Consider the following 26284-nt stretch of genomic DNA (forward strand, 5'->3'; position numbering starts at 1 on the left):
AAGTACAGATATACAACATAGATGCAAGGTGGAGAGCATCAAGAACTGGGTAAGAAATAGAAGAGTAGAATGGAATGATCATATAAGCCGAATGACAACAAATAAAGTACTAAAGACGGCAATAGACGGTTCCCTAATAGGAAGACGATTAGTAGGAAGACCATGAAAACGATGGAACGACAACTTACTGGAGGCACATTGAAACACAGATTCATGTCTACATAAAAAGAAGAAGAAGAAGGTAGGTTCTATTTAAATATATATTCAGGTAGCAAAGGGAGTTGTTATGTCGTTGTATATGAGTTGTAGCGTTATTATGGCACATTGTCATATTATTTTCATTTGTCCATTGTATAATAATTTCGACTATATGCCTTAATGACCATAGACAACCGTCGTAGGTGCTTTGGGTAGAGTACATATATACAGATGTCATTTGCATATTGTAAACATTTATGTTTCCGTCAAACAAACTATTAAATACTATTGGACTTAATACTGAACCCTGTGGCAGACCTTGATCTACAACTTTTACTACAACGAAAAGTTTTCTGCGAATTCCATTAATCGTTTAGAGGTGTAAGTTGGTTGAATGTACTTCATATGTATACTGTATAGTTAATATTTTAAGTTAATATTCTAATCAAATTGGGATCCTGTTTACTATCGGACACCATTAATCAAGAAATGTGTGTATATATTTATTTCTTCACATCCCTACAATTATTGTTTATGACTTTTACAGAAAATATTTCAAAAATTGAGTGTGACGTTTACTGCTTGCATCACTATTAGATGTTTTTTTTTTATAAATTATTTTTAATGATGTACTTGGGCGAAGGTCAATAAACTGTTCTCTACTGCTGGCAAGATCTGACCTTTTTGTTAAGTTAACCTGATAAAAACAGAAAAAGTAATAATTTTGGAATATTTGTTTTTGATTTATCTCAAACAATTAAATCAATCAATAAAAAAAGTTAACAAATTCATTCCGTTGCGTCTTTAGAACCAAATAAAGAAAATATGTCTACGATGATTTTAAAGAATGCAGTGAGTAAAGTGCAAGAGTCTGATAGAAAAAATACATATATGCAGGGCGGTGAAGAGAACAGTGTTAATCCAAAAGAAAAAAGTTGTTATGAAGAAGCGTTCACAATTTTTCCAAAAATTCCGAGATTAGTAGCAGTGTCAGGTAAGGCTAATTAATTTCTTAACTTTAACTAATACATATTCTTGTTCTATTAGGTACATCTTAGCAGATGTGTACTGATTACAAATTTCAATATTCTTCCAAAGCTGTTCAGAGAGCAGTATCTTTTTGTACTATTCGTTTATCGTTCTCTATTTTGAATTGCTCATACTGCACTCATAAAGTTTGTATTAGCAGCTTCTCCATTTTTCATCGACCTCTGCTTCCATTTTTATTCGGTTTTTCATTAGACTTCCTGTATTGTCTGCAAGTGTAATATAAGCAAATAAGGTTAATATCTTTGTAAATACGACATTCTAGGGACACCGTGGGTGTTATACTAATCAAGAACTGGATGTATATATTCTCTAAAGTATCTAAGGTATTCCAAACATTCTTCTGTAATGGTGGACCATATGTTAAATGTGTCAAATAGATTCCTGTCTGCTGTTTTAATGGGTTATGTTTCAGAGGAAATGAGTATTGGGAAAACAAGTGTTTATACTGTATGGGTCTTGGTATTTGTTTATATTTGTGTTTTTCTATATATATATATATATATATATATATATATATATATATATATATATATATATATATATATATATATCGGTTTCAAAACGTCTTGCGTCGTTGTCCGATGCCTAATTTCTACGAATTTCTATCATTCCATTGTTCTTCGGTCAAGTCTCGGGAGCTCATTGCCTTTGTTATTCCCTCCTTCCATGTTCTTTTTGGTCTTCCTCGTTTCTTACGATTTGGTGGTATCCATTTCATGGCGATTTTTGGTAGTCTTGTTTCTGGCATTCTTTGAACATGGCCATACCATATAAGTTGTTTCCTTTCTATGTCTGTTGCCAGTGATCCATCTACCCCCATCCGATTTCTTATTTCATCGTTTCTAATTCTGTCTGCTCTAGATATTCGAAGTGATCGTCTAAATACATCCATTTCTGTTGCTTCGAGTTTTCTTTTATTGCTTTCTGTTAGTCTCCATGTCTCTGTACCATAGGTTAAGCTGGTTTTTATGAGAGATTCATATATATTGTATTTTCGTCTTTTACCAATTTCTGAGCTCCAAAGAACTCCGTTAAGGCATCCAATTGTTCTACGGGCCTGGGTTATTCGTTTTCTAATTTCCCTATTGTCTGTGCCTGTGGTGTCGAAATCAATTCCTAGGTAGGTATATTCAGTGCAGAATGCAATTTCGGTTGTGTCCATCTGAATGTTGGATAGTTCTGCGCCTATTGGGAGATATTTTGTTTTTTGTGTATTGAGTTCTAAACCCCACTTCTTGTATTCTTCCTGTAGTTTTCTGGCCATATATGTCAGGTCTTCTTTATCGTTGGCTATAAGGACTTGATCGTCTGCAAACTGTAGGGTATATAGGCAAGTTTCTCCCAGGTCAATGCCCATTCCTCTGCACTTTCTTTTCCACTGATACAGTGCTTTCGCCACGTAGATTTTAAACAATGTGGGGGATATGCAACACCCCTGCCGGAGTCCCTTGTTTACAGGAAATTTTTTTGAAAGTCTATTTCCAATTTTTATTCCCGATGTTGATCCTTCATACAGCTGTTTAAGGGCGTTAATTACTGTATGGTTAATGTTTGTTTCCTGCAAAACTTTCCATAGCTTTTTAGCGGGTACAGTATCATAGGCCTTCTGAAGGTCTATAAACATAAGGTGGGTTTCTTGATTGGTACTTGATCTTTTTTCTATTATTTGTTTCAAAACAAACACATTATCGGTGCAGCTCCTTCCCGCTCTAAAGCCAGATTGTTCCTCTTCTTCTTGTTCCTTATATTCTTGTTCGATAATGTCTCGAAGTATCCTTCCATATAGGCGACTTAAGGTACTGGTTACTGATATACCTCGATAGTTTGAGCAGTCCAGTTTACTTCCCTTCTTATGTATAGATGATATGAAGGATACTTTCCACTCATGCGGGACTGGTGCACCGTTTAGATATTGGTTTATACACCAGGTTAATCGTTCAAACAGTTTGTTAGTACCGCATTTGATTAGTTCTGCTGGAATTCCCTCCGGACCTGCAGCTCGACCATTTTTTAGTAGTTGTATCGTTTTTATGACAGTCCTCTCATCGATGTTTATCGTTTCTCCCTGTATGTGTATTTCAGTTGGAGACATTTCTCTATATTCCTCTCTGTTTTCTGTTAATAGATTTTCGTAATGTCGGATCCAGTTCTCTGTTGTTATTAATTGTATGTTTGTTTCTCTTTTTTCATTTGATTTAACTTTTGTCAGGAATTTCCACGTCTCTGAGCATTTTCTACCTCCCATATATGTGTCTATCTCTTTGCATTTTTTGTCCCACATTTCTCGTTTAGCTGTGTTTACTAGTTGTCGTGTTCTTTTTTTAATATCTTTGTATTCTTCTCTATCCAACTCCTGTTTTGTATTTAGCCATTTGTGGTATGCTTTTTTCTTCCGAAGTACTAGTTCTTCAATTTCTTGATTCCACCAAAGTTTTTTACTAGCGGAATTAGTTTTTAGTCCAATGGCCTCCTCTGCTGCTTCTTTGATGCTACTCGTTATGTTTTCGTAAATTTGTTCTACTGACTGGTCTTCTATATTATGTAGCAACTTTTCGTCTAATCTGTGCTGGTATAGGTTTCTTGTGCTTTCGTTGATAAGGCTGTTTAAGTTATATCGTTTGTTCGTTATCACTTCTGTTTGTTGAGGTTCCTCATTAACGTTATTGTCCTTGTTAGATTTAAAAGGAAATACCATTTTTGTCCTAACTATATAGTGGTCGGAACCACACGTCGGTCCTCTAAGTACTCTTACATCATTCACTTTTAAGGTAGTGCTTTGTTTGACTATTACATAGTCAATGATCGATTTTAGATTCCTTGTATGTTGTACCCATGTGTATTTGTGAATATCCTTGTGTTTATAGAAGCCGTTCATTATTCTCAGAGTATGACTCTGACACACTTGGATCAGCCTTTCTCCATTGTCATTCAGGTTTATTTCACCGTAGGGACCGATCACCTCACTGTTTATTCTTTGACCCACCCGGCTATTCAGATCTCCCAGTATTATCAGTTCTCGTGACTTTCCTATGTTGGTGATTATGTCGTTCAATTTTTCGAAAAACTCGTCCTTAGCAGCAATTGATTCGTCATCTGAGATGGCGTAGACTCCAAGAATTGTCACTGGCGTTTGATTTATGTTGATATTAACACGTATGATGTTTTCGTCGATTGTCTCGAAATCAGTTATTTTGTGTTTGAATTTTTTGTGTATCATTACAGAGACTCCTCTCTTTGCTCTTTGGTGTTTTGGGATGCCACTGAATATGTGTGTATAGTTATTTACAGTTTCTGTGCCAGTTCCTTTTTTCTTAGTCTCCGTCAAGACTACTATATCCATGTTGGCGTTTTTCAGTTCATGAATAACTTCTTCCATTTTTACTCTTATTCCCTGGACATTCCATGTACCAATATTCAATATCCGTTTCCGTAGCTTGTGTCTTTTTCCATATAATCCGTCCGAAATTCCGAGGCAAGCATTAGGCTTTTTAGTAATTTCCAGTTTTTACAAGTGACAGGGAACTGGCCTGACGCCTAAACCCCCAACCTGGAGGACCAGGTAATTTTTCCTCAAGGTTTCCTTCCTCTAGATCGACTGTCTTTCGGGACTTTAGAGATCGATCTTCCCTTCTTGTGTTTTATTCCTGCCACTTCCGCCGACTTCGCCGTTTCGATTTTGTTCTCATCTACCTTCATCGCCGTTGTGGTCTTAGAATAGAGTATTGATTTTATACAATCCCTAAAATCAAGGGATGCCACTTCGCCATCCGCCATCCACGCCGTACCGAAGATCTTCTTCTCCGCCGTGCCTACCGTTGTGGTCTTCACCTGTATCCCTAGGCAGGGGTCCGTGTTATACCCCACAGAACTGGGTCCCAACCTGAACTTAGCCATCTATTCACTCCGGCCTACTGAAGTGATAGATGCCCACCCCCGCGGCTTGGACGCGCCAGGTTGGAGTTACCCACGTGAGCGACAGAGAAGATGACTCTGTGCTCCGTGGGCCGAGTTAATGGGTATGTATGATTCCATACCCAAAAGTGTTTTTCTATATTTTCTTAAAGTTAGACAAATATTTTCGGCACATCTGAAGACTTATAAAAGTTTTTTTATTATTGATGGAACTATGCAGGTATATAAAATTCTAAGCAATTTCATATATATCAAAAGTTTGAGTTGCCATCCTGTTATTATAGGCTCTACTTACATTTGCTGCTTCTGATTGCTTAATGTCCGTACAGCTAGTACATATAATCGACAAAATAATAAGTAGTGACGGAAACAGATAAAATGTTATAAAATCACCTTTTCTTGTACAAGAAAAGTTGACCAAGTTTATATAGTTGACCAAATTGTATCAAGTTATTGACATCAAGTACTACGCTTACTGCCGTATCACTGCCAGTTTAATCCCATCGAACACATCTACGGTATATGTAAAACGTATTATGATAATCACGTTGGATGCAGTGGATACAGTGACGATGCAGTTAGGGAAATGTGACAAGAAGCTCTTAAAACTGCAACTCCGGAAATATGGACCAAAACCGTAAAAAAATTAATACAAGAGTGGTGGATCCGGGAAAATAAAATTAGTGAAATTAATCCCGTGATTATAGATTTACATAATGATAGCGGTAGTGAATTTAGTGACGATGATGATGATTTATAAATTTAAATAATCAATAAGTACACTATTATACTGTTATTTACAAAATAATTGTACAGAAGGTTAACCATTATATTTATACATTCATTATTAGCCAAATAAACAATAATATTTAAAATTCCATTTGAATTTTTGCTCCTCATTTTATACAAATTAACTCTAACTGATAATACAGACAAAAATATTCTAAACTAAGTAAGTAATTAAAAAGATTATGGAGAACTCCAGTGCAGTTTACCGTGCCTTTTAGTACAACGAAAGGTTTTCTGCGAATTCCATTAATCGTTTAGAGGTGTTAGTTGGTTGAATGTACTGTACTAATCACACTACAAGTTTTACATTTAAACTATTGCATATAGCCAACCAGTGAGAATTTTCCCTTTATTTATTTCTATTATAAAAAAATCTAAGAAAGCTTATGGTTAACGAAGAACACATCAAATTGAAAAGTTTTAGTAGAAAGATATGATATCGTGGAAACTTATCAGATGGAAATCGTAAGAATTGGTATACTATTTTATTTTTTTATTTTAATTTAATTTTAATTTTATTTAATTTATTATAAGTTTTATTTTTTAAGTATGATCGTGTTTTAATACAACAGAATTCCAGTGATGACACTTCTTCTTGAGGTTCCAATGTTATTCTAAAAATATCGAAATTTTGAACAAATTTACAAAATAATCAAATTTTTAAAATCACTTGCAAAATTATGTTTTCTGGAGGGATTATGAGGTCATAGATATTTGAACTGTGAAAGCTTTGTGGTTGAGCACGGGATTGAAGTTTATTAGCTCTATAGCTATAGCCACGCACTTGCTTTCTTAATTAGTATGTTCACGTTCCATATTATGCATCCCATAATTACCCACAACTGTCAATTCTAAATGGGACACTATTATTTATTTGCAAGTAATTTTTCCAGAATTGAATAAAGCTTTCAAGGATACATAACTTTCCACCAAGATGGTGTCAGATCTCTGTGTTGAATCAAACAAGCTATTTTTTGAAGTTATTGGTTCAGAGTAGAGAAATAGTTTAGCAAATTGGTTTAAAATAATGCAAAGGTGCCTGGAGCAGACTCCACAATAGAAAACCAATGGAACACCATAAGCAGTATTGTACTCAACACAGCGAAAGAAGTCCTAGGAACAAAGACACAACGGAGAGAAGAAACATGGTTCGATGAAGAATGCAAACAAGGTATACAGGAAAGAAATGAAGCACATAAGAATTACATACTCAGACGTACTAGGGAAAGAAAAGCAGAACTTGAGAACAAAAGACGAAGAGCAGATAAACTGTACAGGCAGAAAAAGAGAAAGTACGAAAACCAAGGGATACTAAACATAGAGAGGGAGTTTAAGGAAAACGAAACATGCAGTGTATACCAATTTATCAAACATCTAAGACAGGGGTACAAAACGGAAACCTGCCTCTGCAAAAATAAGAAGGGTGAAATCATTAGTGATATGGACGAAATTAAGAGAACCTGGATGACATACTTTAAGGAATTACTAAACAAAGGGACACAACCACCACTACAACATCAGAAGCAGCAGCAGGCACGGCAGGAGGTACAACAACAAAAACTGGGGGAAGATGGAGAAGAAAATGAATTAACTAGACCCCCAACGCTAGAGGGGGCCAAACTGCAATCCACATACAAAAAAGCCATAAAGCACCGGGAATAGATAAAATACAAGGAAAAAAAGGAAAACAGCCAAAACTGAATACCTAGGTCACACCATGAAGAACAGCCAAAGATATGGGTTGCTGCAATTAATTCTTCAAGGAAAACTAAAAGGAAAACGAGGACCAGAAAGGCGAAGAATTTCCTAACTGAAAAATCCACGTACGCGCTTCAACACAACAAACACTTTCTCAATCGTTTTAGGGCCGCAATTTGCAAAATATAGATTGCCATGATGGTATCATGGCACGACATACATCCGAAATGGATAGGTACTACAAGAAGAAGTATAATAGGCTTACAATTGTCTTATTATAAATTGTCTTTGTTGTGTTCTGTGTATATGTTGAGTAATTATCTTGTTACTAAGTAAAAATGCAACAAAGAAGAGATTTTTTTAACAAAAATTCTCGTCTCAAGCGAATTCGAACTCACGACTCCTTAGTTTTTGTGCTCAGTGAGAACCTAGCATTTTGTATGATAAACATTTTTGTTTATTTGATGCATTAAGATATAAATCTTATAAACAAAAATAATCTAATAAAATAATATTAACAAAATAAATATAAATTAATCTAATTATTACTTTAGGTCAGACAAAAGAAGATGTGGAACATCTCATAGGCAGAATTGAAAAAAATCAGCATGATGAACAGTTTTTATCATCAATTAACGATGCACACTACGGTCCAATTAAAAGCGGACACCTGTATAGAGGATATGCTCTTTTAAGTGAAACATTTCACAAGGAAATTTTTGCTGCTAAAAGCCTGCTCCGTCCCAAATTGGTGTTTGTGTATCCAGGACTTGGCATTGAACTTGGGATTGCCGCTAAAAGTATGTTGAAACTGGACGTCTTCAGAGAATCTATAATAAGATCGGAGAATTATTTAGTGCCTTATGGTGTAAAATTAATTGATATTATTAAACATGGCACTACAGACGATTTTAGCAATATTGTTAATTCGTTAGTAACATTAGTAGCGGTGCAGATAGCTTTAACTGACGTTCTTAAACACATTGGAATCGAACCTGACATAATTTTTGGCCATTCTTTAGGAGAAGTTTGTGAGTATATATGAATTTTTGATATGTCGATTTTTCAAAATTTTATTTAAAAATATTTGTTCTGTTAACGTAACGAAGTATAATGATTTTTTATCAAAAATTCTTACAGTTGTCAATTTAGTCATACTGACTTTCCCCAGCTACCCATAATGCTTTTGGCAGTCCACAAAGCAGGTGTAGATATCGCAAGTCATATCTCTGTATCTTTGGAATAATACCTGTAGACTAAACAGTGCATCTCTCGTACCTATGCCTTTCATGAATTCAAACTATGTGGCTTGTATCCTCTCTTCGCTTAGCTTGTATATTCTACCATGTATAATTTTAAGAAAAAGTTTTAGTGTATGACTAATTAGACTTATTAGCCTATATTCTTCACACTTTTTCGCTCCCTGTTTCTTTGGTAACGTAATATATTCTGAAACTATCCAATCTTTTCGGCAACATTGCCTGTGACATAGATATTATTGAATATTTTACATAGTATTCATAAATATTCATCATCAAAGAGTTTAAGAAATTCAGACTGTACTCCTCTAGTTCTGGAGCTCTCCCTTCTTTTAGTGATATTATGGCTGCTCTTATTTGTGCCACTAGTATAGGTGGTCCTGTTTCTGTAATTTGGGACTGGTTCTCCCTGTCATCAAAAAATAAATTTCGTATGTAATTTTTCCAGGTATTATTACAAGTTTACTTACTCTTCTGTTTTTACATTTGCCTGTAATTTCTCTTACCTTTTTATGCACGTTGAAGTCATCGTATTTATTTTGTAGAATTTCGATTTCTTGAAACTTTTTCTCCAATTCTTTCGGTTTGGCTTCTCTGATCTTTCTCTGTATATCTCCTTGTAATGTTTTATACATAGAATTATTGTTCTTGTTTTTCCTTCTTTCTTCTATCAGCTACAGAATCTGTCGTCATCCATGTCTTATTCTTACCTTCTTCGTTCTTCATAAAATTGTCTTTAATGTCGTCTATCGTATTATTAAGGTCTATCTTCTCTTCTATGCTTTCCGTTGTATTATCGATTTCTTTGAATTTTCTATTTATTGTTTTGCTGTGTATTTTTTACTTCAGTACATTTCAGTTTTGTGCCGTCTCCCGATCGGAGGTTGGATATCATCATCACTATCTTTACTCTATCTACTGCTGCTCTGAACAGTTCTATAGAACTGCATTTAAACCAGTCTCTTAAATTCTTCAACCATGACACTCTCCTTCTTCCTATACTCGTTCCTCCTCTTATCTTTCCCTTTATTATCAGCCTTAGCAGTTCATATCGCTGTCCTCTCATTACGTGTCCCAGATATTGTAATATACAATAACCAACTCATGGTAAAGTTTAGATCTCAACGCATTTGCCTCATGACATGATTATTTCCAACATATGGATATTTATTGCACAGATATATGATTTGTGTAGCAAAAAATTTTATAACATACATTTATATTTTTCTATTATTTAATCAAATATTAATTTGATATATTTCCTTCTCCATTGTAGCCTGCGGTTACGCCGATGGCGCGTTGACAGCTAAACAAGCAGTTCTCATAGCTTATGGAATGGGTAGAGCGCTTTTGGATTCGAATACTCCATTGGGGGTAATGGCAGCAGTATCTCTCCCAGCAGACGTCATTGAAAGAAAATGTCCTCCAAATGTTTATCCAGTGTGTTACAATACCACAGATAAAACCACAATAGCAGGGGAACCAGAAAATATTGAGAAATATGTTAAGCAGTTGCAACAAGAAAATATTTTTGCCAAAGTTTGTAGCATATTTATGTTTTAATAATTTTGTGACTTATTTTAATTTTATAATTCCTTACTGGACTAATACAATGAAAAGTGTAATAAATGTAGTGCGATTCTTTGAAATATGAAAATTAAGTATTAGGGTTTTTAGATATGCATAATTAATCTCAAATATTTATAGCTTCCATCACTTTTGGTTATACCAAAAATTGACTGAGGCTTCCTTATTTCAAATATTCTATGCGAGTCTAGATATCAAACATTCTATAACCAGATTTTACAAGGAATAAGATAAAGCTTCGCCTGGGGATCACCTCGGACTAACTCAAAGTTACTGACGAATACGGTCAGTAACTCAAAGTTCGTACTCCACTATCTGTACGAGATAGGTGCATATAGATACGGTACAGGACCGTTTCCCGTGCTGATATAAGATATTTTCAACCAATACACCGTCCCCAATATGCCTGCCGTGAATTGTCTCTTTTCTATAACATAAGTGGCGAGCCAGAGGTTGAAACTGGCTGAATATGAAGACTTGGATTGAAGAATTCTTCTTCGAAACAATTTCTAAGTCGAATAAGTAGTAAATAATGTTTGATGAGTTTAGAGCACTCTATTTTATGTAGCACATTTACAAAATTACCTGGTTACAAAACGTTGATTCATCCATAACCTTGTTAAAAACTAAGATTAACTTTTTGCTTTATTTTTCTGCTATATACGAAAAGAGTTTTACCTATAGTACGCGTATAAATTGCAAGGCGACCGAGAATTACACTGATGTGTTGGTGGGAGTGTCTGGTTTGAGACGTGAAAATAGAATGCTTTTTGGCGCATACTATACGTGGTAAGCTGCGATTATAGAATGCCGAAACGCCGCTCCAATCCAACAATTTATAGGAAGAAAGCAAACCGCCAAATTCAACGGTTTTAACGGTCTTAATGTATTTTCATAAAGTGAGTTATTTTTTAATATCATTTCATCAATAAACCATTTTTACCATATATTTACGAAGAAAATGCATAAATAAAACAATAAAACTAAAAGATTTATTACCCTTTAAATAAAAATTCTGAAAACAATAAGACTTACTGGCCAACTTCTGAGTAAACAATAATACAATAATATTTGTTTTTCTAACTAATTATTTGTAAAGCGGGTTAAAATACGTGGACAAAACTTTTTATGACCAGGTGTAAGCTTGTAAAAACGAAACCTTTCGACTGGTTTTTATTTTGGGACAAGGAATATCGGTGGCAAACATGATATCCAATCGTGTTTTAAATTATTTATTGTAAGAGCAAGAATAAAGGATTCTTGATGTTATGTTAACACTTTAATAATGCCTATTGACCATTTTTTCGAGTATCGAGTCTTCAGAACAAATGATATACCACCTCAAGAGTAGGTTTTTCTTACCTTTGGTATTTCCTGTTCGGTTTTGCCAGCTCTGGATATAAAAGCTGCCATTATGAACTACGAATCATTGTCCAGAATTTACTAGAACTTATATCTTCAATATAAAAGACCGGTTATTTTTAATGTGGAGTTACTTAAGTATAGCATATATAGAATATCATAACGTTTGAATAAATCTTTTTCTTTTTCTTCTTATTCCTCTTTATAAGCAATTCTGCTTGTTCATTGGCGAATTAATACCTCCATGGAAGGTTGTCACTTCATATTTTGCGTGGTCGTCCGATACTTCTTCTGCCGATTGGTGACTTATCTCTTGCTATTTTGACGACACGGGTCTACTCCATTCTGCTTATGTGGTTATTCCATTCTTTTTTTTTCTTGTGTCATTCATCTATACACTGTACGTTACATTTTCTTCTAATGTCTTCACTTTTCTTTCGATCTCTCAGCGTATTTCCTGTAATTCTTCTCAGTACTCTTATACCTGCTGTTTCCAGTAGCCTTTGTCATGTTTCTGAGGCATGTCATTATTGGTCTTCCTCTGGCTTTATAAATTATTGACTTCATCTCAGTGTTAATGTGTCTGTTTCGCCATATAGTGTTATTAAGGTATCCTGTCAGTCTATTTGATTTTTGTACTTGATCTCTCACTTCTTTGTCCAGATCTCCATAGCTAGACAGTGTAATTCCCAGGTATTTTATTTCCATTACTTGTTCAATACTGATGCCATCAATTTCTATTTTACATATGGTTGGTTCTTTGCTGACTACTATTGTTTTAGTTTTCTGAGATGAGATTGTCATATTAAATTCTTTTGCGCTTATGTTAAATCTTTGCAGACTATCTTGATCTTGGGCTATCAATATTGCGTCGTCTGTGAAACAGAGTATTTTGATTTCTTTGTTTCCCATTCTGTATCCTCTTCCTTTGTTAATGCTTTTAATAATTTCATCCATGATCAAATTGAAGAGCATGGAGCTCAACCAATCCCCTTGTCTTATTCTGCTGCCTATTTCTATAGGTTCTGTAAGTTGTCCATCTACTTTTTTTTTGTTTTCGATAAATTTTATAATATTTGGGGGAACTTTTCTATTATACAGACGATAGATTACATCTTTGAGTCTTACTCTGTCAAACACTTTCTTTAGGTCAATCAGACACAGAAATGCTGGTCTATTATACTCTAGTGATTTCTGAGTAATTTGCATTATAACGAATATTGCATCTGTACACGATCTTCCACTACGAAAACCCTGTTGTTCATGTGCTAAACTGTTTGAATAAATAATTATAAATAATTCACATCGTGAGTTTTAATTCTTGTTATAATATATAAAATTCTGTTTTAGATTCTTCCAACTTTTGGATATGGTTTTCATTCTAAATACCTAGACAATGCCAGGCCAATGTTAGTGGCAAATTTACAAAAAATTATACCCCATCCAAAAAAAAGATCTCCTAAATGGCTATCAACATCCATTCTGGAGAGAGATTGGGCATCTTCCTTAGCTCAAACATGCTCAGCTGAGTATTTTGTTAACAATGTATGTTGTGCAGTTTATTTTTATCAAACCTTTAAACATCTGCCAGACAATATTGTCACGGCGGAGATATGTCCAACTGGAACTTTACAATTTATAATTAAAGCCAATTTGGACCCTAATGTTCCTCATATTTCACTAATGAAAAAAGCAGGAGGTATTGACAGTTTGGAGAACTTTTTATGTTCTTTAGGAAAGTAAGTAACTAACTATTTTTATTTTTATGCTGATTTATGTCAGATTATAATTTCAAAAGGGTTATAAAGCTAAAAGGTGTACTTAATGTAGATAAACACATCAAAAATGTATGTGGAACACACATTTTTTTCTTATATATACATAAATTTAAATTTAATGTTAAAGAATTACATACCTACCGTTAGAATGCCTAATAAGTCAGCAATAAATTCACCTTAATTTTAGTGTACTATGATTTTTTTATAATGAAATAATCAAAGAAAAGTAATTTAATGTAAATTTTTAATATAAAATTCAATACAAAACATAAAAATCTAACAAAAATCTTTTTATAATGTTTTATAATTTTTTATAATTTTCTATAATTTTTTATAATTTTTTATAATTTTTTATAATTGTTTATAATTTTTTATAATTTTTTATAATTTTTTGTAATTTTTTATAATTCTTTATAATTTTTTATATTTTATAATTTTTTATAATTTTTTATAATTTTTTATAATTTTCTATAATTTTTTATAATTTTTTATAATTTTTTATAATTTTTTATAATTTTTTATAATTTTTTATAATTTTTTATAATTTTTTATAATTTTTTACAATTCTTTATAATTTTTTATATTTTATAATTTTTTATAATTTTTTATAATTTTTTATAATTTTCTATAATTTTTTATAATTTTTTATAATTTTTTATAATTTTTTATAATTTTTTATAATTTTTTATAATTTTTTATAATTTTTTATAATTTTTTGTAATTTTTTATAATTTTTTATAATTTTTTTTAATTTTTATAATTTTTTATAATTTTTTATAATTTTTTATAATTTTTTATAATTTTTTATAATTTTTTATAATTTTTTATAATTTTTTATAATTTTTTATAATTTTCTATAATTTTTTATAATTTTTTATAATTTTTTATAATTTTCTATAATTTTTTATAATTTTTTATAATTTTTTATAATTTTTTATAATTTTTTATAATTTTTTATAATTTTTTATAATTTTTTATAATTTTTTATAATTTTTTATAATTTTTTATAATTTTTTATAATTTTTTATAATTTTTTATAATTTTTTATAATTTTTTATAATTTTTTATAATTTTTTCTAATTTTTTATAATTTTTTATAATTTTTTATAATTTTTTATAATTTTCTATAATTTTTTATAATTTTTTATAATTTTTTATAATTTTTTATAATTTTTTATAATTTTTTATAATTTTTTATAATTTTTTATAATTTTTTATAATTTTTTATAATTTTTTATAATTTTTTATAATTTTTTATAATTTTTTATAATTTTTTATAATTTTTTATAATTTTTTATAATTTTTTATAATTTTTTATAATTTTTTATAATTTTTTATAATTTTTTATAATTTTTTATAATTTTTCTCGATTTTTCGAGTCACGTTAAATAGGATTTCGGACTCGTGCAAAACATCATAACGAACGATAAGAAGTATTCACTTCAAATTGTGTTTAATAGTCTGTGTTTCCTTCAGCAACATTAATTACAGTTTGACAGCTCATTGGTATTCTTAAAACTAAATTCTTAATTTCGTTTTGAGGCAATGGGATCCATTCCTGTTTAAGAAGGTCTTGAATACCTTGTCTAGTATAAACATTGTGCAGATGAGAAGCAATCTCTGTCTGAAGCATATCCCATATATGCTCGATGGGATTAAGATCTGGCGATTGTTCTGGTCACAGTAAAGGTATAATATCCTCATTATGAAACCAATATCTTACTGTTGCTGCAATATGTGGCCTTGCATTATCCTGCATGTATAGTCGACACGTAATTTCGTGAGAAAATTTATAGGAACCAGAGGAGTAAAATACTACTAAAATGGCAACACTGTTAGAGTTACCACTACTTTATTGAACAGTAGCGTAGATATCTAATTTTTAATTAAATAAAAGTTTTTATTTTTATTTAAGAAAAAGTTTCATTTTCTATAAAGTTTAAATAAAAAATATTGGTGTTGTTAACTTCTGATATATCTGGGAAGTGATAACACTAATCGACTCGGCTAAATAGAACTTATTGTAAAATAACAATACCTATAAAAAATTGTTAATAAAAGTAATTATCACATACAATTAAATAAATTTTTTATGTACAAGTATTTTAGTATACAAACGTTTTAATAACACAACTGCTCATAAGTTTTAAAACTTATGATCACATTTTATCCCTGATAACTTAGTTATTGTAATAAAAAAAATAAAGAATTAATTTTTTAAATTATATACAGCGTATTCTATTAACAACTTTGGTTTGACACCGTGTGAGAGAAGACTTAGTATCTCAATAATTTAAAAATGGGTAATAGGTCTAAAACTTTTATGAACATCTTTTTTATATATCTAGCAGGTATTTTATAATAACTTAACCTGTACTTTGATTATTTTAAATTAAATTATGTTGTATGTTTTTGTTCTATCATGAAGTGTATTTGTACTCTATTTTCAAAGATATATAAGCAAAACGAGAATTTGTACAATTACAATAAAAATAAAGGTTTCAACTAACACCTAGTTGGAAATAAGAACTTAATAATCTACTCATAATCACTGTTATCGTCACTAGTATCAGTTGTATCTTCTATATTTATAGTTCATTTGGTTAATGCTGGTAAATATTTAACATAGTCATTTTCCACTGCGATTACATGTTTGATTACACTTTTCCAGTTGGTTGCTGTGATCTTTGTGACTTCTCTTCTAATTAACTGGAGAGCAGTAGACAAAAATTTAGGAGCCACGTTTCTTCTTCTTCTATTACCTTTAAGTTGTGTCCATATTAACTCTATTGGGTTCAATTTACAATAGTAAGGAGGAAGTAATTGTAATACTGGGCATACCAAGCACGGTATGCCCATTACTGCGAGTACAGTTATCAACAACATATTCCTTCTGATACTGTCTACTGTCAACAACTTCCAACAATTCCTTTTTACTATATGATGCTTCAAAGTACAAATCTTTCTCAAACAAATTCTTGAATTTGTAATTTGTTTCAAGTAATATTTGGAATTTTCTCATTAATCTTGAATAATATGATACGTTGTCCATGATAATCACACTATATTTAGGTAATCTCGGAAGAAGAGGTTCCTTTAATATTTTTTTGTAGGTATTAATAATACATCATCGATCCATCTATTTTCTCCACCGCAGTGTAAAATTATAATTCTCTGTCCTGTCATGTAGGTAAGATGTTTCTCCTATAGTCTTGTAGCAGATTGCTTTGGACACTCTGATAAATATGTTTCTACAATTGCTTCTGATTTAGACAATTTAGAACACAATTCTTCATAAACATGTTTCAGCATATGTTTGGATGGTATCATCAGAGAGGTATTGAAAATGTCGCTTACATTTTACTACACGGCTTTGTAAAGATATTCCAATTGATTAGAGGGTTCCGCTGGCTCTTCAGCTGCAGAAGTTAGTTTTATAAAAACTAACTTCTGTTTTTTTCTTCAAAAAAAAACATTAAACGTTTACATCTATGGTTCCTGAGTTGAACTTTTTTTATACTTCATTTCCATTATATTGATAGCTGAAAGCATTATAATTGACGCTCGAACTTCTTGTGCGATGTATATGTATATGTATATATATATATATATATATATATATATATATATATATATATATATATATATATATATATATATATATAGATTTTTCAAACCATGATTCACAAATTAAACCCTCCTATCCTCATGATAATCTAGATTCACGTCTTTATTTTTTTTACAGATATTAATAATAAATCGTCGATGCATCCATTTTCTACACCGCAGTGTAAAATTATAATTCTGTCCTTTATTGGGCGGTAATGAATTAGAACACTTTTTGTTATTATTCGTCCAACTTTTTTCACGGTGTCATGAATACCATACCAGGTTTCATCCAAATAAACAATATTTCGTTTAAAAATAAAGTTTAAAATAATATAAAATATTATACCTGCCTACCCAATTGTAAACCACTGGACGGTCGAAACGAAATTTATTGGGATAAACTACTTTATGGTTTCGGTTGCTCAGGCAAAAATTGTTATCTTACGCAAAGAATGCATCGATGATAACTTTATCTGAGCGACTGTACATATTTTACCAGGCTCATCTAAATGTAAATATCGATGAGAATATTAAAACTTTGTATTATTATACATCTTAGTCATTGATAATTTTGCAGTTAATAACTACTCCTGGTACAGTACTTTTATTTTATTTTTTATTGTCTGCTTTTATTACAGATAAATATATTTTTACACAGTCTCACCGAAATACGAGGCGACTATAACGCAAATCTTTACCTGCAGCAGTGGAAAATTGAAGGACAACAAGTCCTAAGATACAATCAATATATTAAGATTGATTTAAAGTGAATTCTACAAAAACGGGAACAATTCGATGATGAAACATTGTTCCAGCCTTTATCATATCTTAGTAGACCACACTATGGACGAACAGCCTATACATGGCTGAGTCTCTCTTGTCGACCAGGTCCTCTCCAAACTCTCACTTTTCTTTAATCAGAGTAAAGACGAAACCTAGCTTCATCTGTGAATAACACAGAACTCCATTCTTGTAAACCTCACTGCACATGTTCTTGTGCCCAGCTTGATCTTGTCCACGATTTCCATGACGGAACATGGAAACCCTTAATGGACGCCTGGCGTGCAGGTCAGTTTCATGTAACCTATTCCTCAAAGTTTGGTCACATACAGTGATGTTGTGGGTATTTTCTAAGGCCCAATAGAGTTCACGTGCAGTTATATGCACATTTTGACGAGCTAATCCTGCCACATACAGATCCTGTCGTAGAGTAGAGTAGAGTAGAGTAGTTTCACGTTGAAGACCTCCATGTCTTTCAGCGGCATTAAAAAATTGCGAAGATAGAGAGTCGGAACGTTCAAAATGCTTACTTCTTTGATTGCTTAAAATCTGATAAAGTGAAACGAAAGACTAAAAAAAAAATGTTCCTTCTAGATGGGATTCCAGTCTAACTGCTGTTTGGGTTAAGTTGTTAGCCTTAAGGCACTTTAAACAAGTGCAGCACTGTTTTTTTGTCGTGAGACACACTATGTTACCGTCTGATAGGGATTTTGCTATGGTATAGAAGTATGTAAGGGTGAATGAGTTGGGACAAAGTTCTGAAGAAGGCACAGAAGAAACCAGCATTCTGGGTTTATAGGAAGGCACAAAAGAATTTTAAACAAATCAATAGATTGCGCGAATATTTTTAATAACCAGTTGCAACAATAGTCAGTATCAGAAATGCAGTAAGAATGGAGTTTTCTGTAGAAAATATATCAATTTTACATCCTTCCTACTCCCATTATCTATAGTAGTACATGCGCATTTCTGGTTTCCTCAGTTTGATCGGTGTTGTATCATCTACTGCACAAATCGAACGATGTGAACTCATGGATTCCTTCTTGGCTTGGGTACAATTTATTGGCACTATCTGCAGTAGAATTGAGTTTCCGATAGAACGCCTTCTCGGCATTCTCAAAAAGCGTATTGTCGGATATTCGTTTGTTACTAATTTGGTATCTCCTTAGTCGGCCTGAGTAAACGGAAAGTTTTTGTTTTAATGTATCCAGGCACTGTTGTGCTTTGTTGTTTTATGGATTATATTGTGAGTGTCTTGCGGTGGTTATCATTATTTCTTCAGCTCTTCTGATTACTTTTCTACTTGTTGTTCCTCGAACATATTTCGTGATTTGACCAATGTCCCTACGTAATGCTTCAATTTTAATTAGCAGCCATTTTTTTCAAGGTGCAACTCTGTTATCTGTCCTTTCGATATTAGTACCCCGTCGTTTTCTGATCTTAATGCCCATAACATTAGCAATTGCTGTTGCTGCATAGTAAATCAGCATACGCAAATATTCCAATGTATGAGCTTCCACGATATAATTGGGTAGGACTTCAGTGTTCATAAATTGTAACAGCGCGCCTAGTTTCTTACAAGAGTTTATGTTTGGTAGCGGTGGTCTGCTAAGTGGGTTTGTACCACAAACAAATTATTATTATTATTATATTATTATTATGATGCTGTAATTATATCTGTAACTAATTTCGGTTTCGTTGCTCACTGCCAATATTTTTTTAATAATTATAGAATTCACAACGTTGGAGGTACTCCTCGTCTTGAGAATATTTATAATCCAGTTCGCCAGCAAAGTAAAGAAGCACACAAATATATAGAAATTCTCCATACAATTGATTTTTGCCCAAACGTTCAGCAAAAAGATGCATCTATTGATGGCATATCAATGTACTCCGCTGCTGGATACTTGGTATGTATAGCATTAGGAAATTGATCTGGCAAGTAAAAACTGGAATATAAAATGTAAAGAATTTAAGTTTAAATAATTATTTTTATTTATTTTATTAGATAATAAAAATTATAGTAAAATAAATCAATTAAATTGTTTTTAGTAATCATACTAAGTTTTATATTTTAGGTTTTAACTTGGAAAATATTTGCTGAACTTAAACACAACGACTTTGAACACATGGATATACTTATGAAGAACATTCAATTTTACTCAGCTCCAATTGCAGTACAACACCTTTCTCTAATAATAAATATTAATAAGGAAACCGGCGATTTCAAAATTTCGAACGGACATCTACTTATCGTAACAGGAAAAGTATTAATGATGCAAGATTCAAGTCAAAATATTTCGGATAAATCATTATCTATGATATTTAACCAAGAAAATTCTAGATTGTCCACATCTACAAAATTCCACAGCTACCTATTAGACTCTAAATATGATTTGATTGATTGCAATAATGAAGATGTGAAAAATATTAATGAAAACAGAAAATATACATTTGAATGGAATAATAATTGGATTAGTTTTATTGATTCGATGATTCGAATATTTACAGTAGATAAGCCAGGATATATTCTATTTCCCCAAAAAATAGAGACGTGTTGTTTTAATCCGCAGATACTTTTGAGGACAGTTAATAAATCTGCTGGAAATGCAAGTAAGTACTTTTGAAATCAAAATTATAATAAACCAGAAACAATTTCTTCTTCCTCAGCTTTTTTCCTTTCAGGAATCGCTGTTTCTTACTATTGTTCGCCACTTATTTCTGTCCATCGTGTCATCTTCATTTAAATCTTCCTCTCTCCTTTGCCTTACAGTCCTTTAATCTTCTCCCCGGTTTTTCTCTATCTCTTTTACCCCTTAAGTTCTAACAGCTTTATCATTTCATCCCACATAGTTCATCTTTTTACACAAGAAAGTTCTTGGTCAAAGAAATATAAATAAAAATAAATCGTTCCCAAGGCGAAGAACTCCATGGTTTTGTAGAGAAGTGAAGGAAAAATGTAAAGAAAAGAAAAAAGCTTACCTGAAATACATGTCAACCAAAACACAAGAGGCATACAATAATAACAAGACAATTAGAAACGAAACACACGCACATAAGAAAAATAAAAACTGATTACTGGGAACGCTTTTCGAAAGAAATGAAATGGCTTCATAAGAGGTCAAAGAACGGAGGTAAAGGAACTAATCGAACCAAAACACATAGAAAACGATACGTGGACTGACAACCTAAAAAAGCTCTATGCAGAGGAAGAACAAACGACGATAGAACCGGAAACACCAGAAATTACCACAAATGAAGAACTTAATATAAATGTACAGGAAGTTCGGAAAATTCTTGAAAACTTGAAGAACAGAAAAGCTGCAGGTAAAGACAGGATACCAAACGAATTACTGAAATATTGTAAAGTAGCAATGACGGAACAATTAACAACATTAATTAAAAAAATTATAATAAAATACCAGAAGAATGGAGAACGAGCGAACTAATTCTAATATTCAAAAAAAGAGATAAAAAACAGCCAGAAAACTACAGAGGTATAAACTTGTTAAATACTACCCTTAAACTTACAACTAAAATTTGACAAGTGCTAATAAATCACAGGATAAGTTTAGCAGATGAACAACAGGGTTTTCGTAGTGGAAGATCGTGTACAGATGCAATATTCGTTATAAAGAAAATTACTGAGAAATCACTAGAGTATAATAGACTAGCATTTCTGTGTCTGATTAACCTATAGAAAGCGTTTCACAGAGTAAGACTCAAAGATGTAATCCATTTTCTGTATAATAAAAAAGTTTCCCTAAATATTATAAAAACTATCGAAAACATCTACCAAAACAACAAAATGGAAGATAGATGGGCAACTTACAGAACCTATAGAAATAGGCAGCGGAATAAGACAAGGAGATTCATTGAGCCGCATGCTCTTCATTTTGATTATAGATGACATCATCAAAAGCGTTAACAAAGGAGGAGAATAAAGAATGGAAAACAAAGAAATAAAAATATTCTGCTACGCAGACGATGCAATATTGATAGCCCAAGATAAAAATAGTCTACAAAGACGGGTCCACAGATTTAACATAAGAGCAAAAGAATTTAATATGAAAATCTCATCTCAGAAAACTAAAACAATAGTAGTCAGCAAAAAACCAACTAGATGTAAAATAGAAATTGATGGCATCAGTATTGAATAAGTAATGAAAATAAAATACCTGGGAATTAAACTGTCTAGCTATGAAGACCTGGACAAAGAAGTGAGAGATCAAGTACAAAAAGCAAAGAGACTGGCAGGATGCCTTAATAACAGTATAAGGCGAAACAAACACATGAACACTGAGATGAAGTTAAGAATTTATAAAGCCAGTGTAAGACCAATAATAACATATGCCTCAGAAACAAGACCCAACACAGCCACAACGCAAAGGCTACTGGAAACGGCAGAGATGAGAGTACTGAGAAGAATTACAGGAAATATGCTGAGAGATCGAAACAGAAGTAGAGACATTAGAAGAAAACGTACAGTGTATAAATGAATGGACACAAAATAGAAAAAAAGAATGGAATAACCACATAAGCAGAATGGAGGAGATCCGTTTCATCAAAATAGCAAGAGATAAGTCACCAATCAGCAGAAGAAGTATCGGAAGACCACGCAAAAGATGGAGTGACAATTTTCCATAGAGGTATTAATTCGCCAATGAACAAGCAGAATTGCTTATAAAGAGGAAGAAGAAGAAGATAGTTCTTATTTCTATATCTGTATACCAAATCTGTAGTCATCCTGACAGTCTCAAAAAAGATTCAAGAACAAAGACTGCAATGATTTGGTCATGTCAGACGTAGAGATTAAAACTATGTGGGACGAATGATAGAGCTGTTAGAAATTGATGAAAGGAGAGGTAGAGGATAACCGAGGAGAAGATGGAAAGACTGCGTAACAGAGGGCTTGAGAGAGAAAGGTTTAGTTGAAGAAGACCGGATGGACAGAAATGAATTGCGACCACTGAAAAGGAAAAAGTTGATGAAGAGGAAGAGGAAATAGTCATTTTGGTTCTTTTGTCTAATAATTTTGATGCCATCAATCTTTTATTAGCATAATAGGTACACTGGCAACACGTGCATTAATTTCGGTATTTACTTTCGCCTTTTGATTAATTTCTACCTTCAAATAGGCAAAACCTCTTCAGGTTCGATAATATAGTTGTCTATTGCGATATTATTTTCATTGTCAGGTGTCCTTTTGACTGTCTTGTATTTGCGTTTTAATTCACTTATTTTCAGCCCTCTTTTTGTGCTTCGGGATCAATTTCCCTAAATATTTCCATTAGTCGTTGCTTGCTCCTGCTAACGATAGCTATATCACCTGCATAAACAGAAATTTGTAACGATATGATATTTATCTAGCCGGTTACATTTTACTCTAGACATAATTTTTGTTTTTAATGTTATATTTTGGTCTTCAAAAATGAGTCTCATCTTAAAGAATGCTGTTTTTGCTTTAATTGTTCGTTGTTTAATATCTATTGGATGATTCCACTGTTTATTTAGATTGGTGTTGAGATTATGCTGGAATCTTTCGATCTTCTGTTGCCTAATTATTGAAGTGAATACTTCTGATCTGCTCGGCATGATGTTTTGAACGGTCCCGAAATCCTATTTAGCGTGACTCGAAAAATCGAGACGAGTGTAGTAAACTTGCGGTATACCGTAATATACAGTGTGTCAGTACATTTTAAAACTTACAATGGGCTATATCTCACGAAAAAGAGCTGATATCGAAAAATCCTTGAAACCGTTTCTAGAATAGTAAGGGGGAACTAAAATGATATGAAAGAGAACTCACCCCCATCAACTCCCTAGGCCCCACCCACCACAACCAAAAAAGTTTAAATTGCAAACCCCTACTTGTGATACATCATTGAAAAGACTATAAAAAATGCTATCCAATGGTATAAATAATAATTATACAGGGTGAAGCAATAATTGCGAAACTTTGGCTTAAATGGAAAATTTAATGAGGTTTTTGTTGAACTACAAATTTGTTAAAAATGTCAATTAAGTAAAGGTTCAAAGTGGGTTCGTTGTTTTGTAAACAATAATACAGCCTATTTTCAAATTCTTGCAAATGTTGTTCTAGTGATAGCGCGACATACTTGCGTAATTCTTTCTCGCAATTCCCCAAGTGACACAGGTTGAATTTTATAAACAACTGACTTGAGGTAACCCCATAGAAAAAAGTCAGGTGGCGGTAAGTCTGGTGACCTCGGTGGCCACTCAATAGGACCTCTCTATCCAATCCATTTGTTTGGATAATTAGTATCCAACCAGTGCCTAGCTGGAGCTGCACAGTGAGGAGGTGCTCAATCCTGTTGTAAGTGCAGCAAATCTTCGTCTAGTGCTAGGTTGCCTTGATCGTCCCTTTGGTGCTCTAATTCATGCACAATTAAAGGTTCGATGGTGTTTTCCAGCATATAGAGATAAATTTCGCCACTTAAATTGCCTGGTATGAACAAGGGGCCAATTATAGCATCGCCTAATATTCCTGCCCAAACATTCAGTTTTGCAGGATATTGAGTGTGACCTTCTCTAAATCGATACGGGTTCGCATCACTCCAGTACCGACAGTTTTGTTTATTTACATTACCATTCAGCATAAGAGTACATTCATCAGTGGAAAAAAAAAATATTTTTTAACATTCTCGCTTCAACGCGAATTCTTTCAGTCATGAGTTCACAATACTCAATTCGTCGGTCTGGATCATCATCGCGTAGTTCTTGAAGAATTTGTGTTTTGTACAGGTGAAACTTATGTAATTTCAACACCTTTCTAACCGACTCATGTGATAGTCCTGTCATTGCAGATACTTATTATTTTATAAAAATTATAAACAATTTTATAATAAATAAAAAATTTTAAAAAATTTAAAAAAATTATAAAAAATTATAAAGAATTATACAAAATTATATTTTTTATAATTTTAATGACTATAAATCGTCCAGATTATCTTATTTTTCTTTCCTAAATATGTGGTTTTATTGCCTACAATTTGCAATTTGAGTTTTTTTTTTCCATAGTTTGTAGTTTTGATGGAAATCATTATAAATCGTTTTTAGCCTTAAGAACTCACTCATCTTCCACTTCCTATAATAGTTATTTGTTCTTTAATTTTTGTTATATTTTCTCAATTTTACATTTTCATAGGCTTCGGCAATGGTCTATATTGCGAAATTGTACGTTATTATTATTGTATTTTGTTGTAGAAATTCCAGTGCACAAATATGGTCCAAATATAAAATCACCAGGAATAGAAATTACCGGAATCAAATTTGGGTTATTAAAAGATTCATCTACTTCATATAAACATAAATTGTGATTGTTTTTGTATGCTAATTATTAAAGTTTTTAATTTTTTCTAACTTTTATATATTTTTTAACAAATATTATTGGTTTTAAAATTATGAAAATAAACGTTTTAACCAAGTAGTTGTTTTAATCAGTGTATAAAATTCTCACTTTAGATATCAAATTTCCCAACGACAATTATAGCGAAATTCATAACTTCTTAGAAGCCCCACTTTAAATGGATTAACCGTTTAAAATCTTTACGCTTACCGAATTGAGAAATACAATTTTGAAAAATATAAACGCAAAAAAAAGTCCCAGAGTTTGATCTGATAACAGGCAAGTTATTGCAAGGATGTACAATAAAAGGGTACACATATCTACAGCGCATTTTCAACGTCATCAGAACAGGCTACTTTCCGAGTCAATGGAAAATTTTACAGATTGTTTTGACACCAAAACCTAGAACAAAACCAGAAGACCTAAAATCCGATAGATAGCTGCCGATTCTATCAAAGTTATTTAAAAAGATTCTATTGTGTGTGTGTGTGTGTGTGTGTGTGTGTGTGTGTGTGTGTGTGTGTGTGTGTGTGTGTGTGTGTTTGGTGAGTTGGCTTGGAAACTAACTAGTCCTTTAGCCACAGAATTGTAATGTAAGATATTAGTTTTTAAATAATGTAACCAACTTTAAATAAAAAGTTACATATTAGTTCGTATACTTCTCTACTATCTAAGGAGAGTAAATGGGTGATGTTTATGGGAGTCTGAATTTTAAGTTCTGAAAGTTTTGAATACAGCTGATCTGTTTCATACCTATGTTTATCGCACTTAAAAAGAATATGGTTGATGTCACATTGTGATATATTATCGCATGAGCATACCCCAGAAGGGATAATATTTAACTTAGCCAAGTGAGCTGGGAATGCACCGTGATTAGTTTTCAGTCGTGTAAT

General features: G+C 32.3%; 1 protein-coding gene across 1 annotated transcript; it reads left to right on the forward strand.

The window, feature by feature from the left end:
- The first annotated feature begins 811 nt into the window (after positions 1-811).
- On the forward strand, positions 812-25460 carry LOC140446184 (fatty acid synthase-like). Its single transcript, XM_072538719.1, has 7 exons — positions 812-1192; positions 8202-8678; positions 10183-10445; positions 13206-13594; positions 19755-19932; positions 20101-20635; positions 25250-25460. The coding sequence occupies exons 1-7, from the start codon at positions 1024-1026 to the stop codon at positions 25360-25362; spliced, it is 2124 nt and encodes a 707-aa protein (XP_072394820.1). The 5' UTR covers positions 812-1023; the 3' UTR covers positions 25363-25460.
- Positions 25461-26284: the final 824 nt, after the last annotated feature.

This window comes from Diabrotica undecimpunctata, chromosome 7 (genome assembly GCF_040954645.1).
Source record: "Diabrotica undecimpunctata isolate CICGRU chromosome 7, icDiaUnde3, whole genome shotgun sequence".
Classification (NCBI taxonomy): Eukaryota; Metazoa; Arthropoda; class Insecta; order Coleoptera; family Chrysomelidae; genus Diabrotica; species Diabrotica undecimpunctata.

Bases quoted from the DNA above. Each gene is read 5' to 3' on its own strand.
- LOC140446184 (XM_072538719.1), top strand. From the start codon at position 1,024: ATGTCTACGATGATTTTAAAGAATGCAGTGAGTAAAGTGCAAGAGTCT. The intron at 19,933-20,100 runs GTATGTATAGCA...TTTATATTTTAG, and splicing joins ACTCCGCTGCTGGATACTTG to GTTTTAACTTGGAAAATATT. The intron at 20,636-25,249 runs GTAAGTACTTTT...ATTTTGTTGTAG, and splicing joins TAAATCTGCTGGAAATGCAA to AAATTCCAGTGCACAAATAT.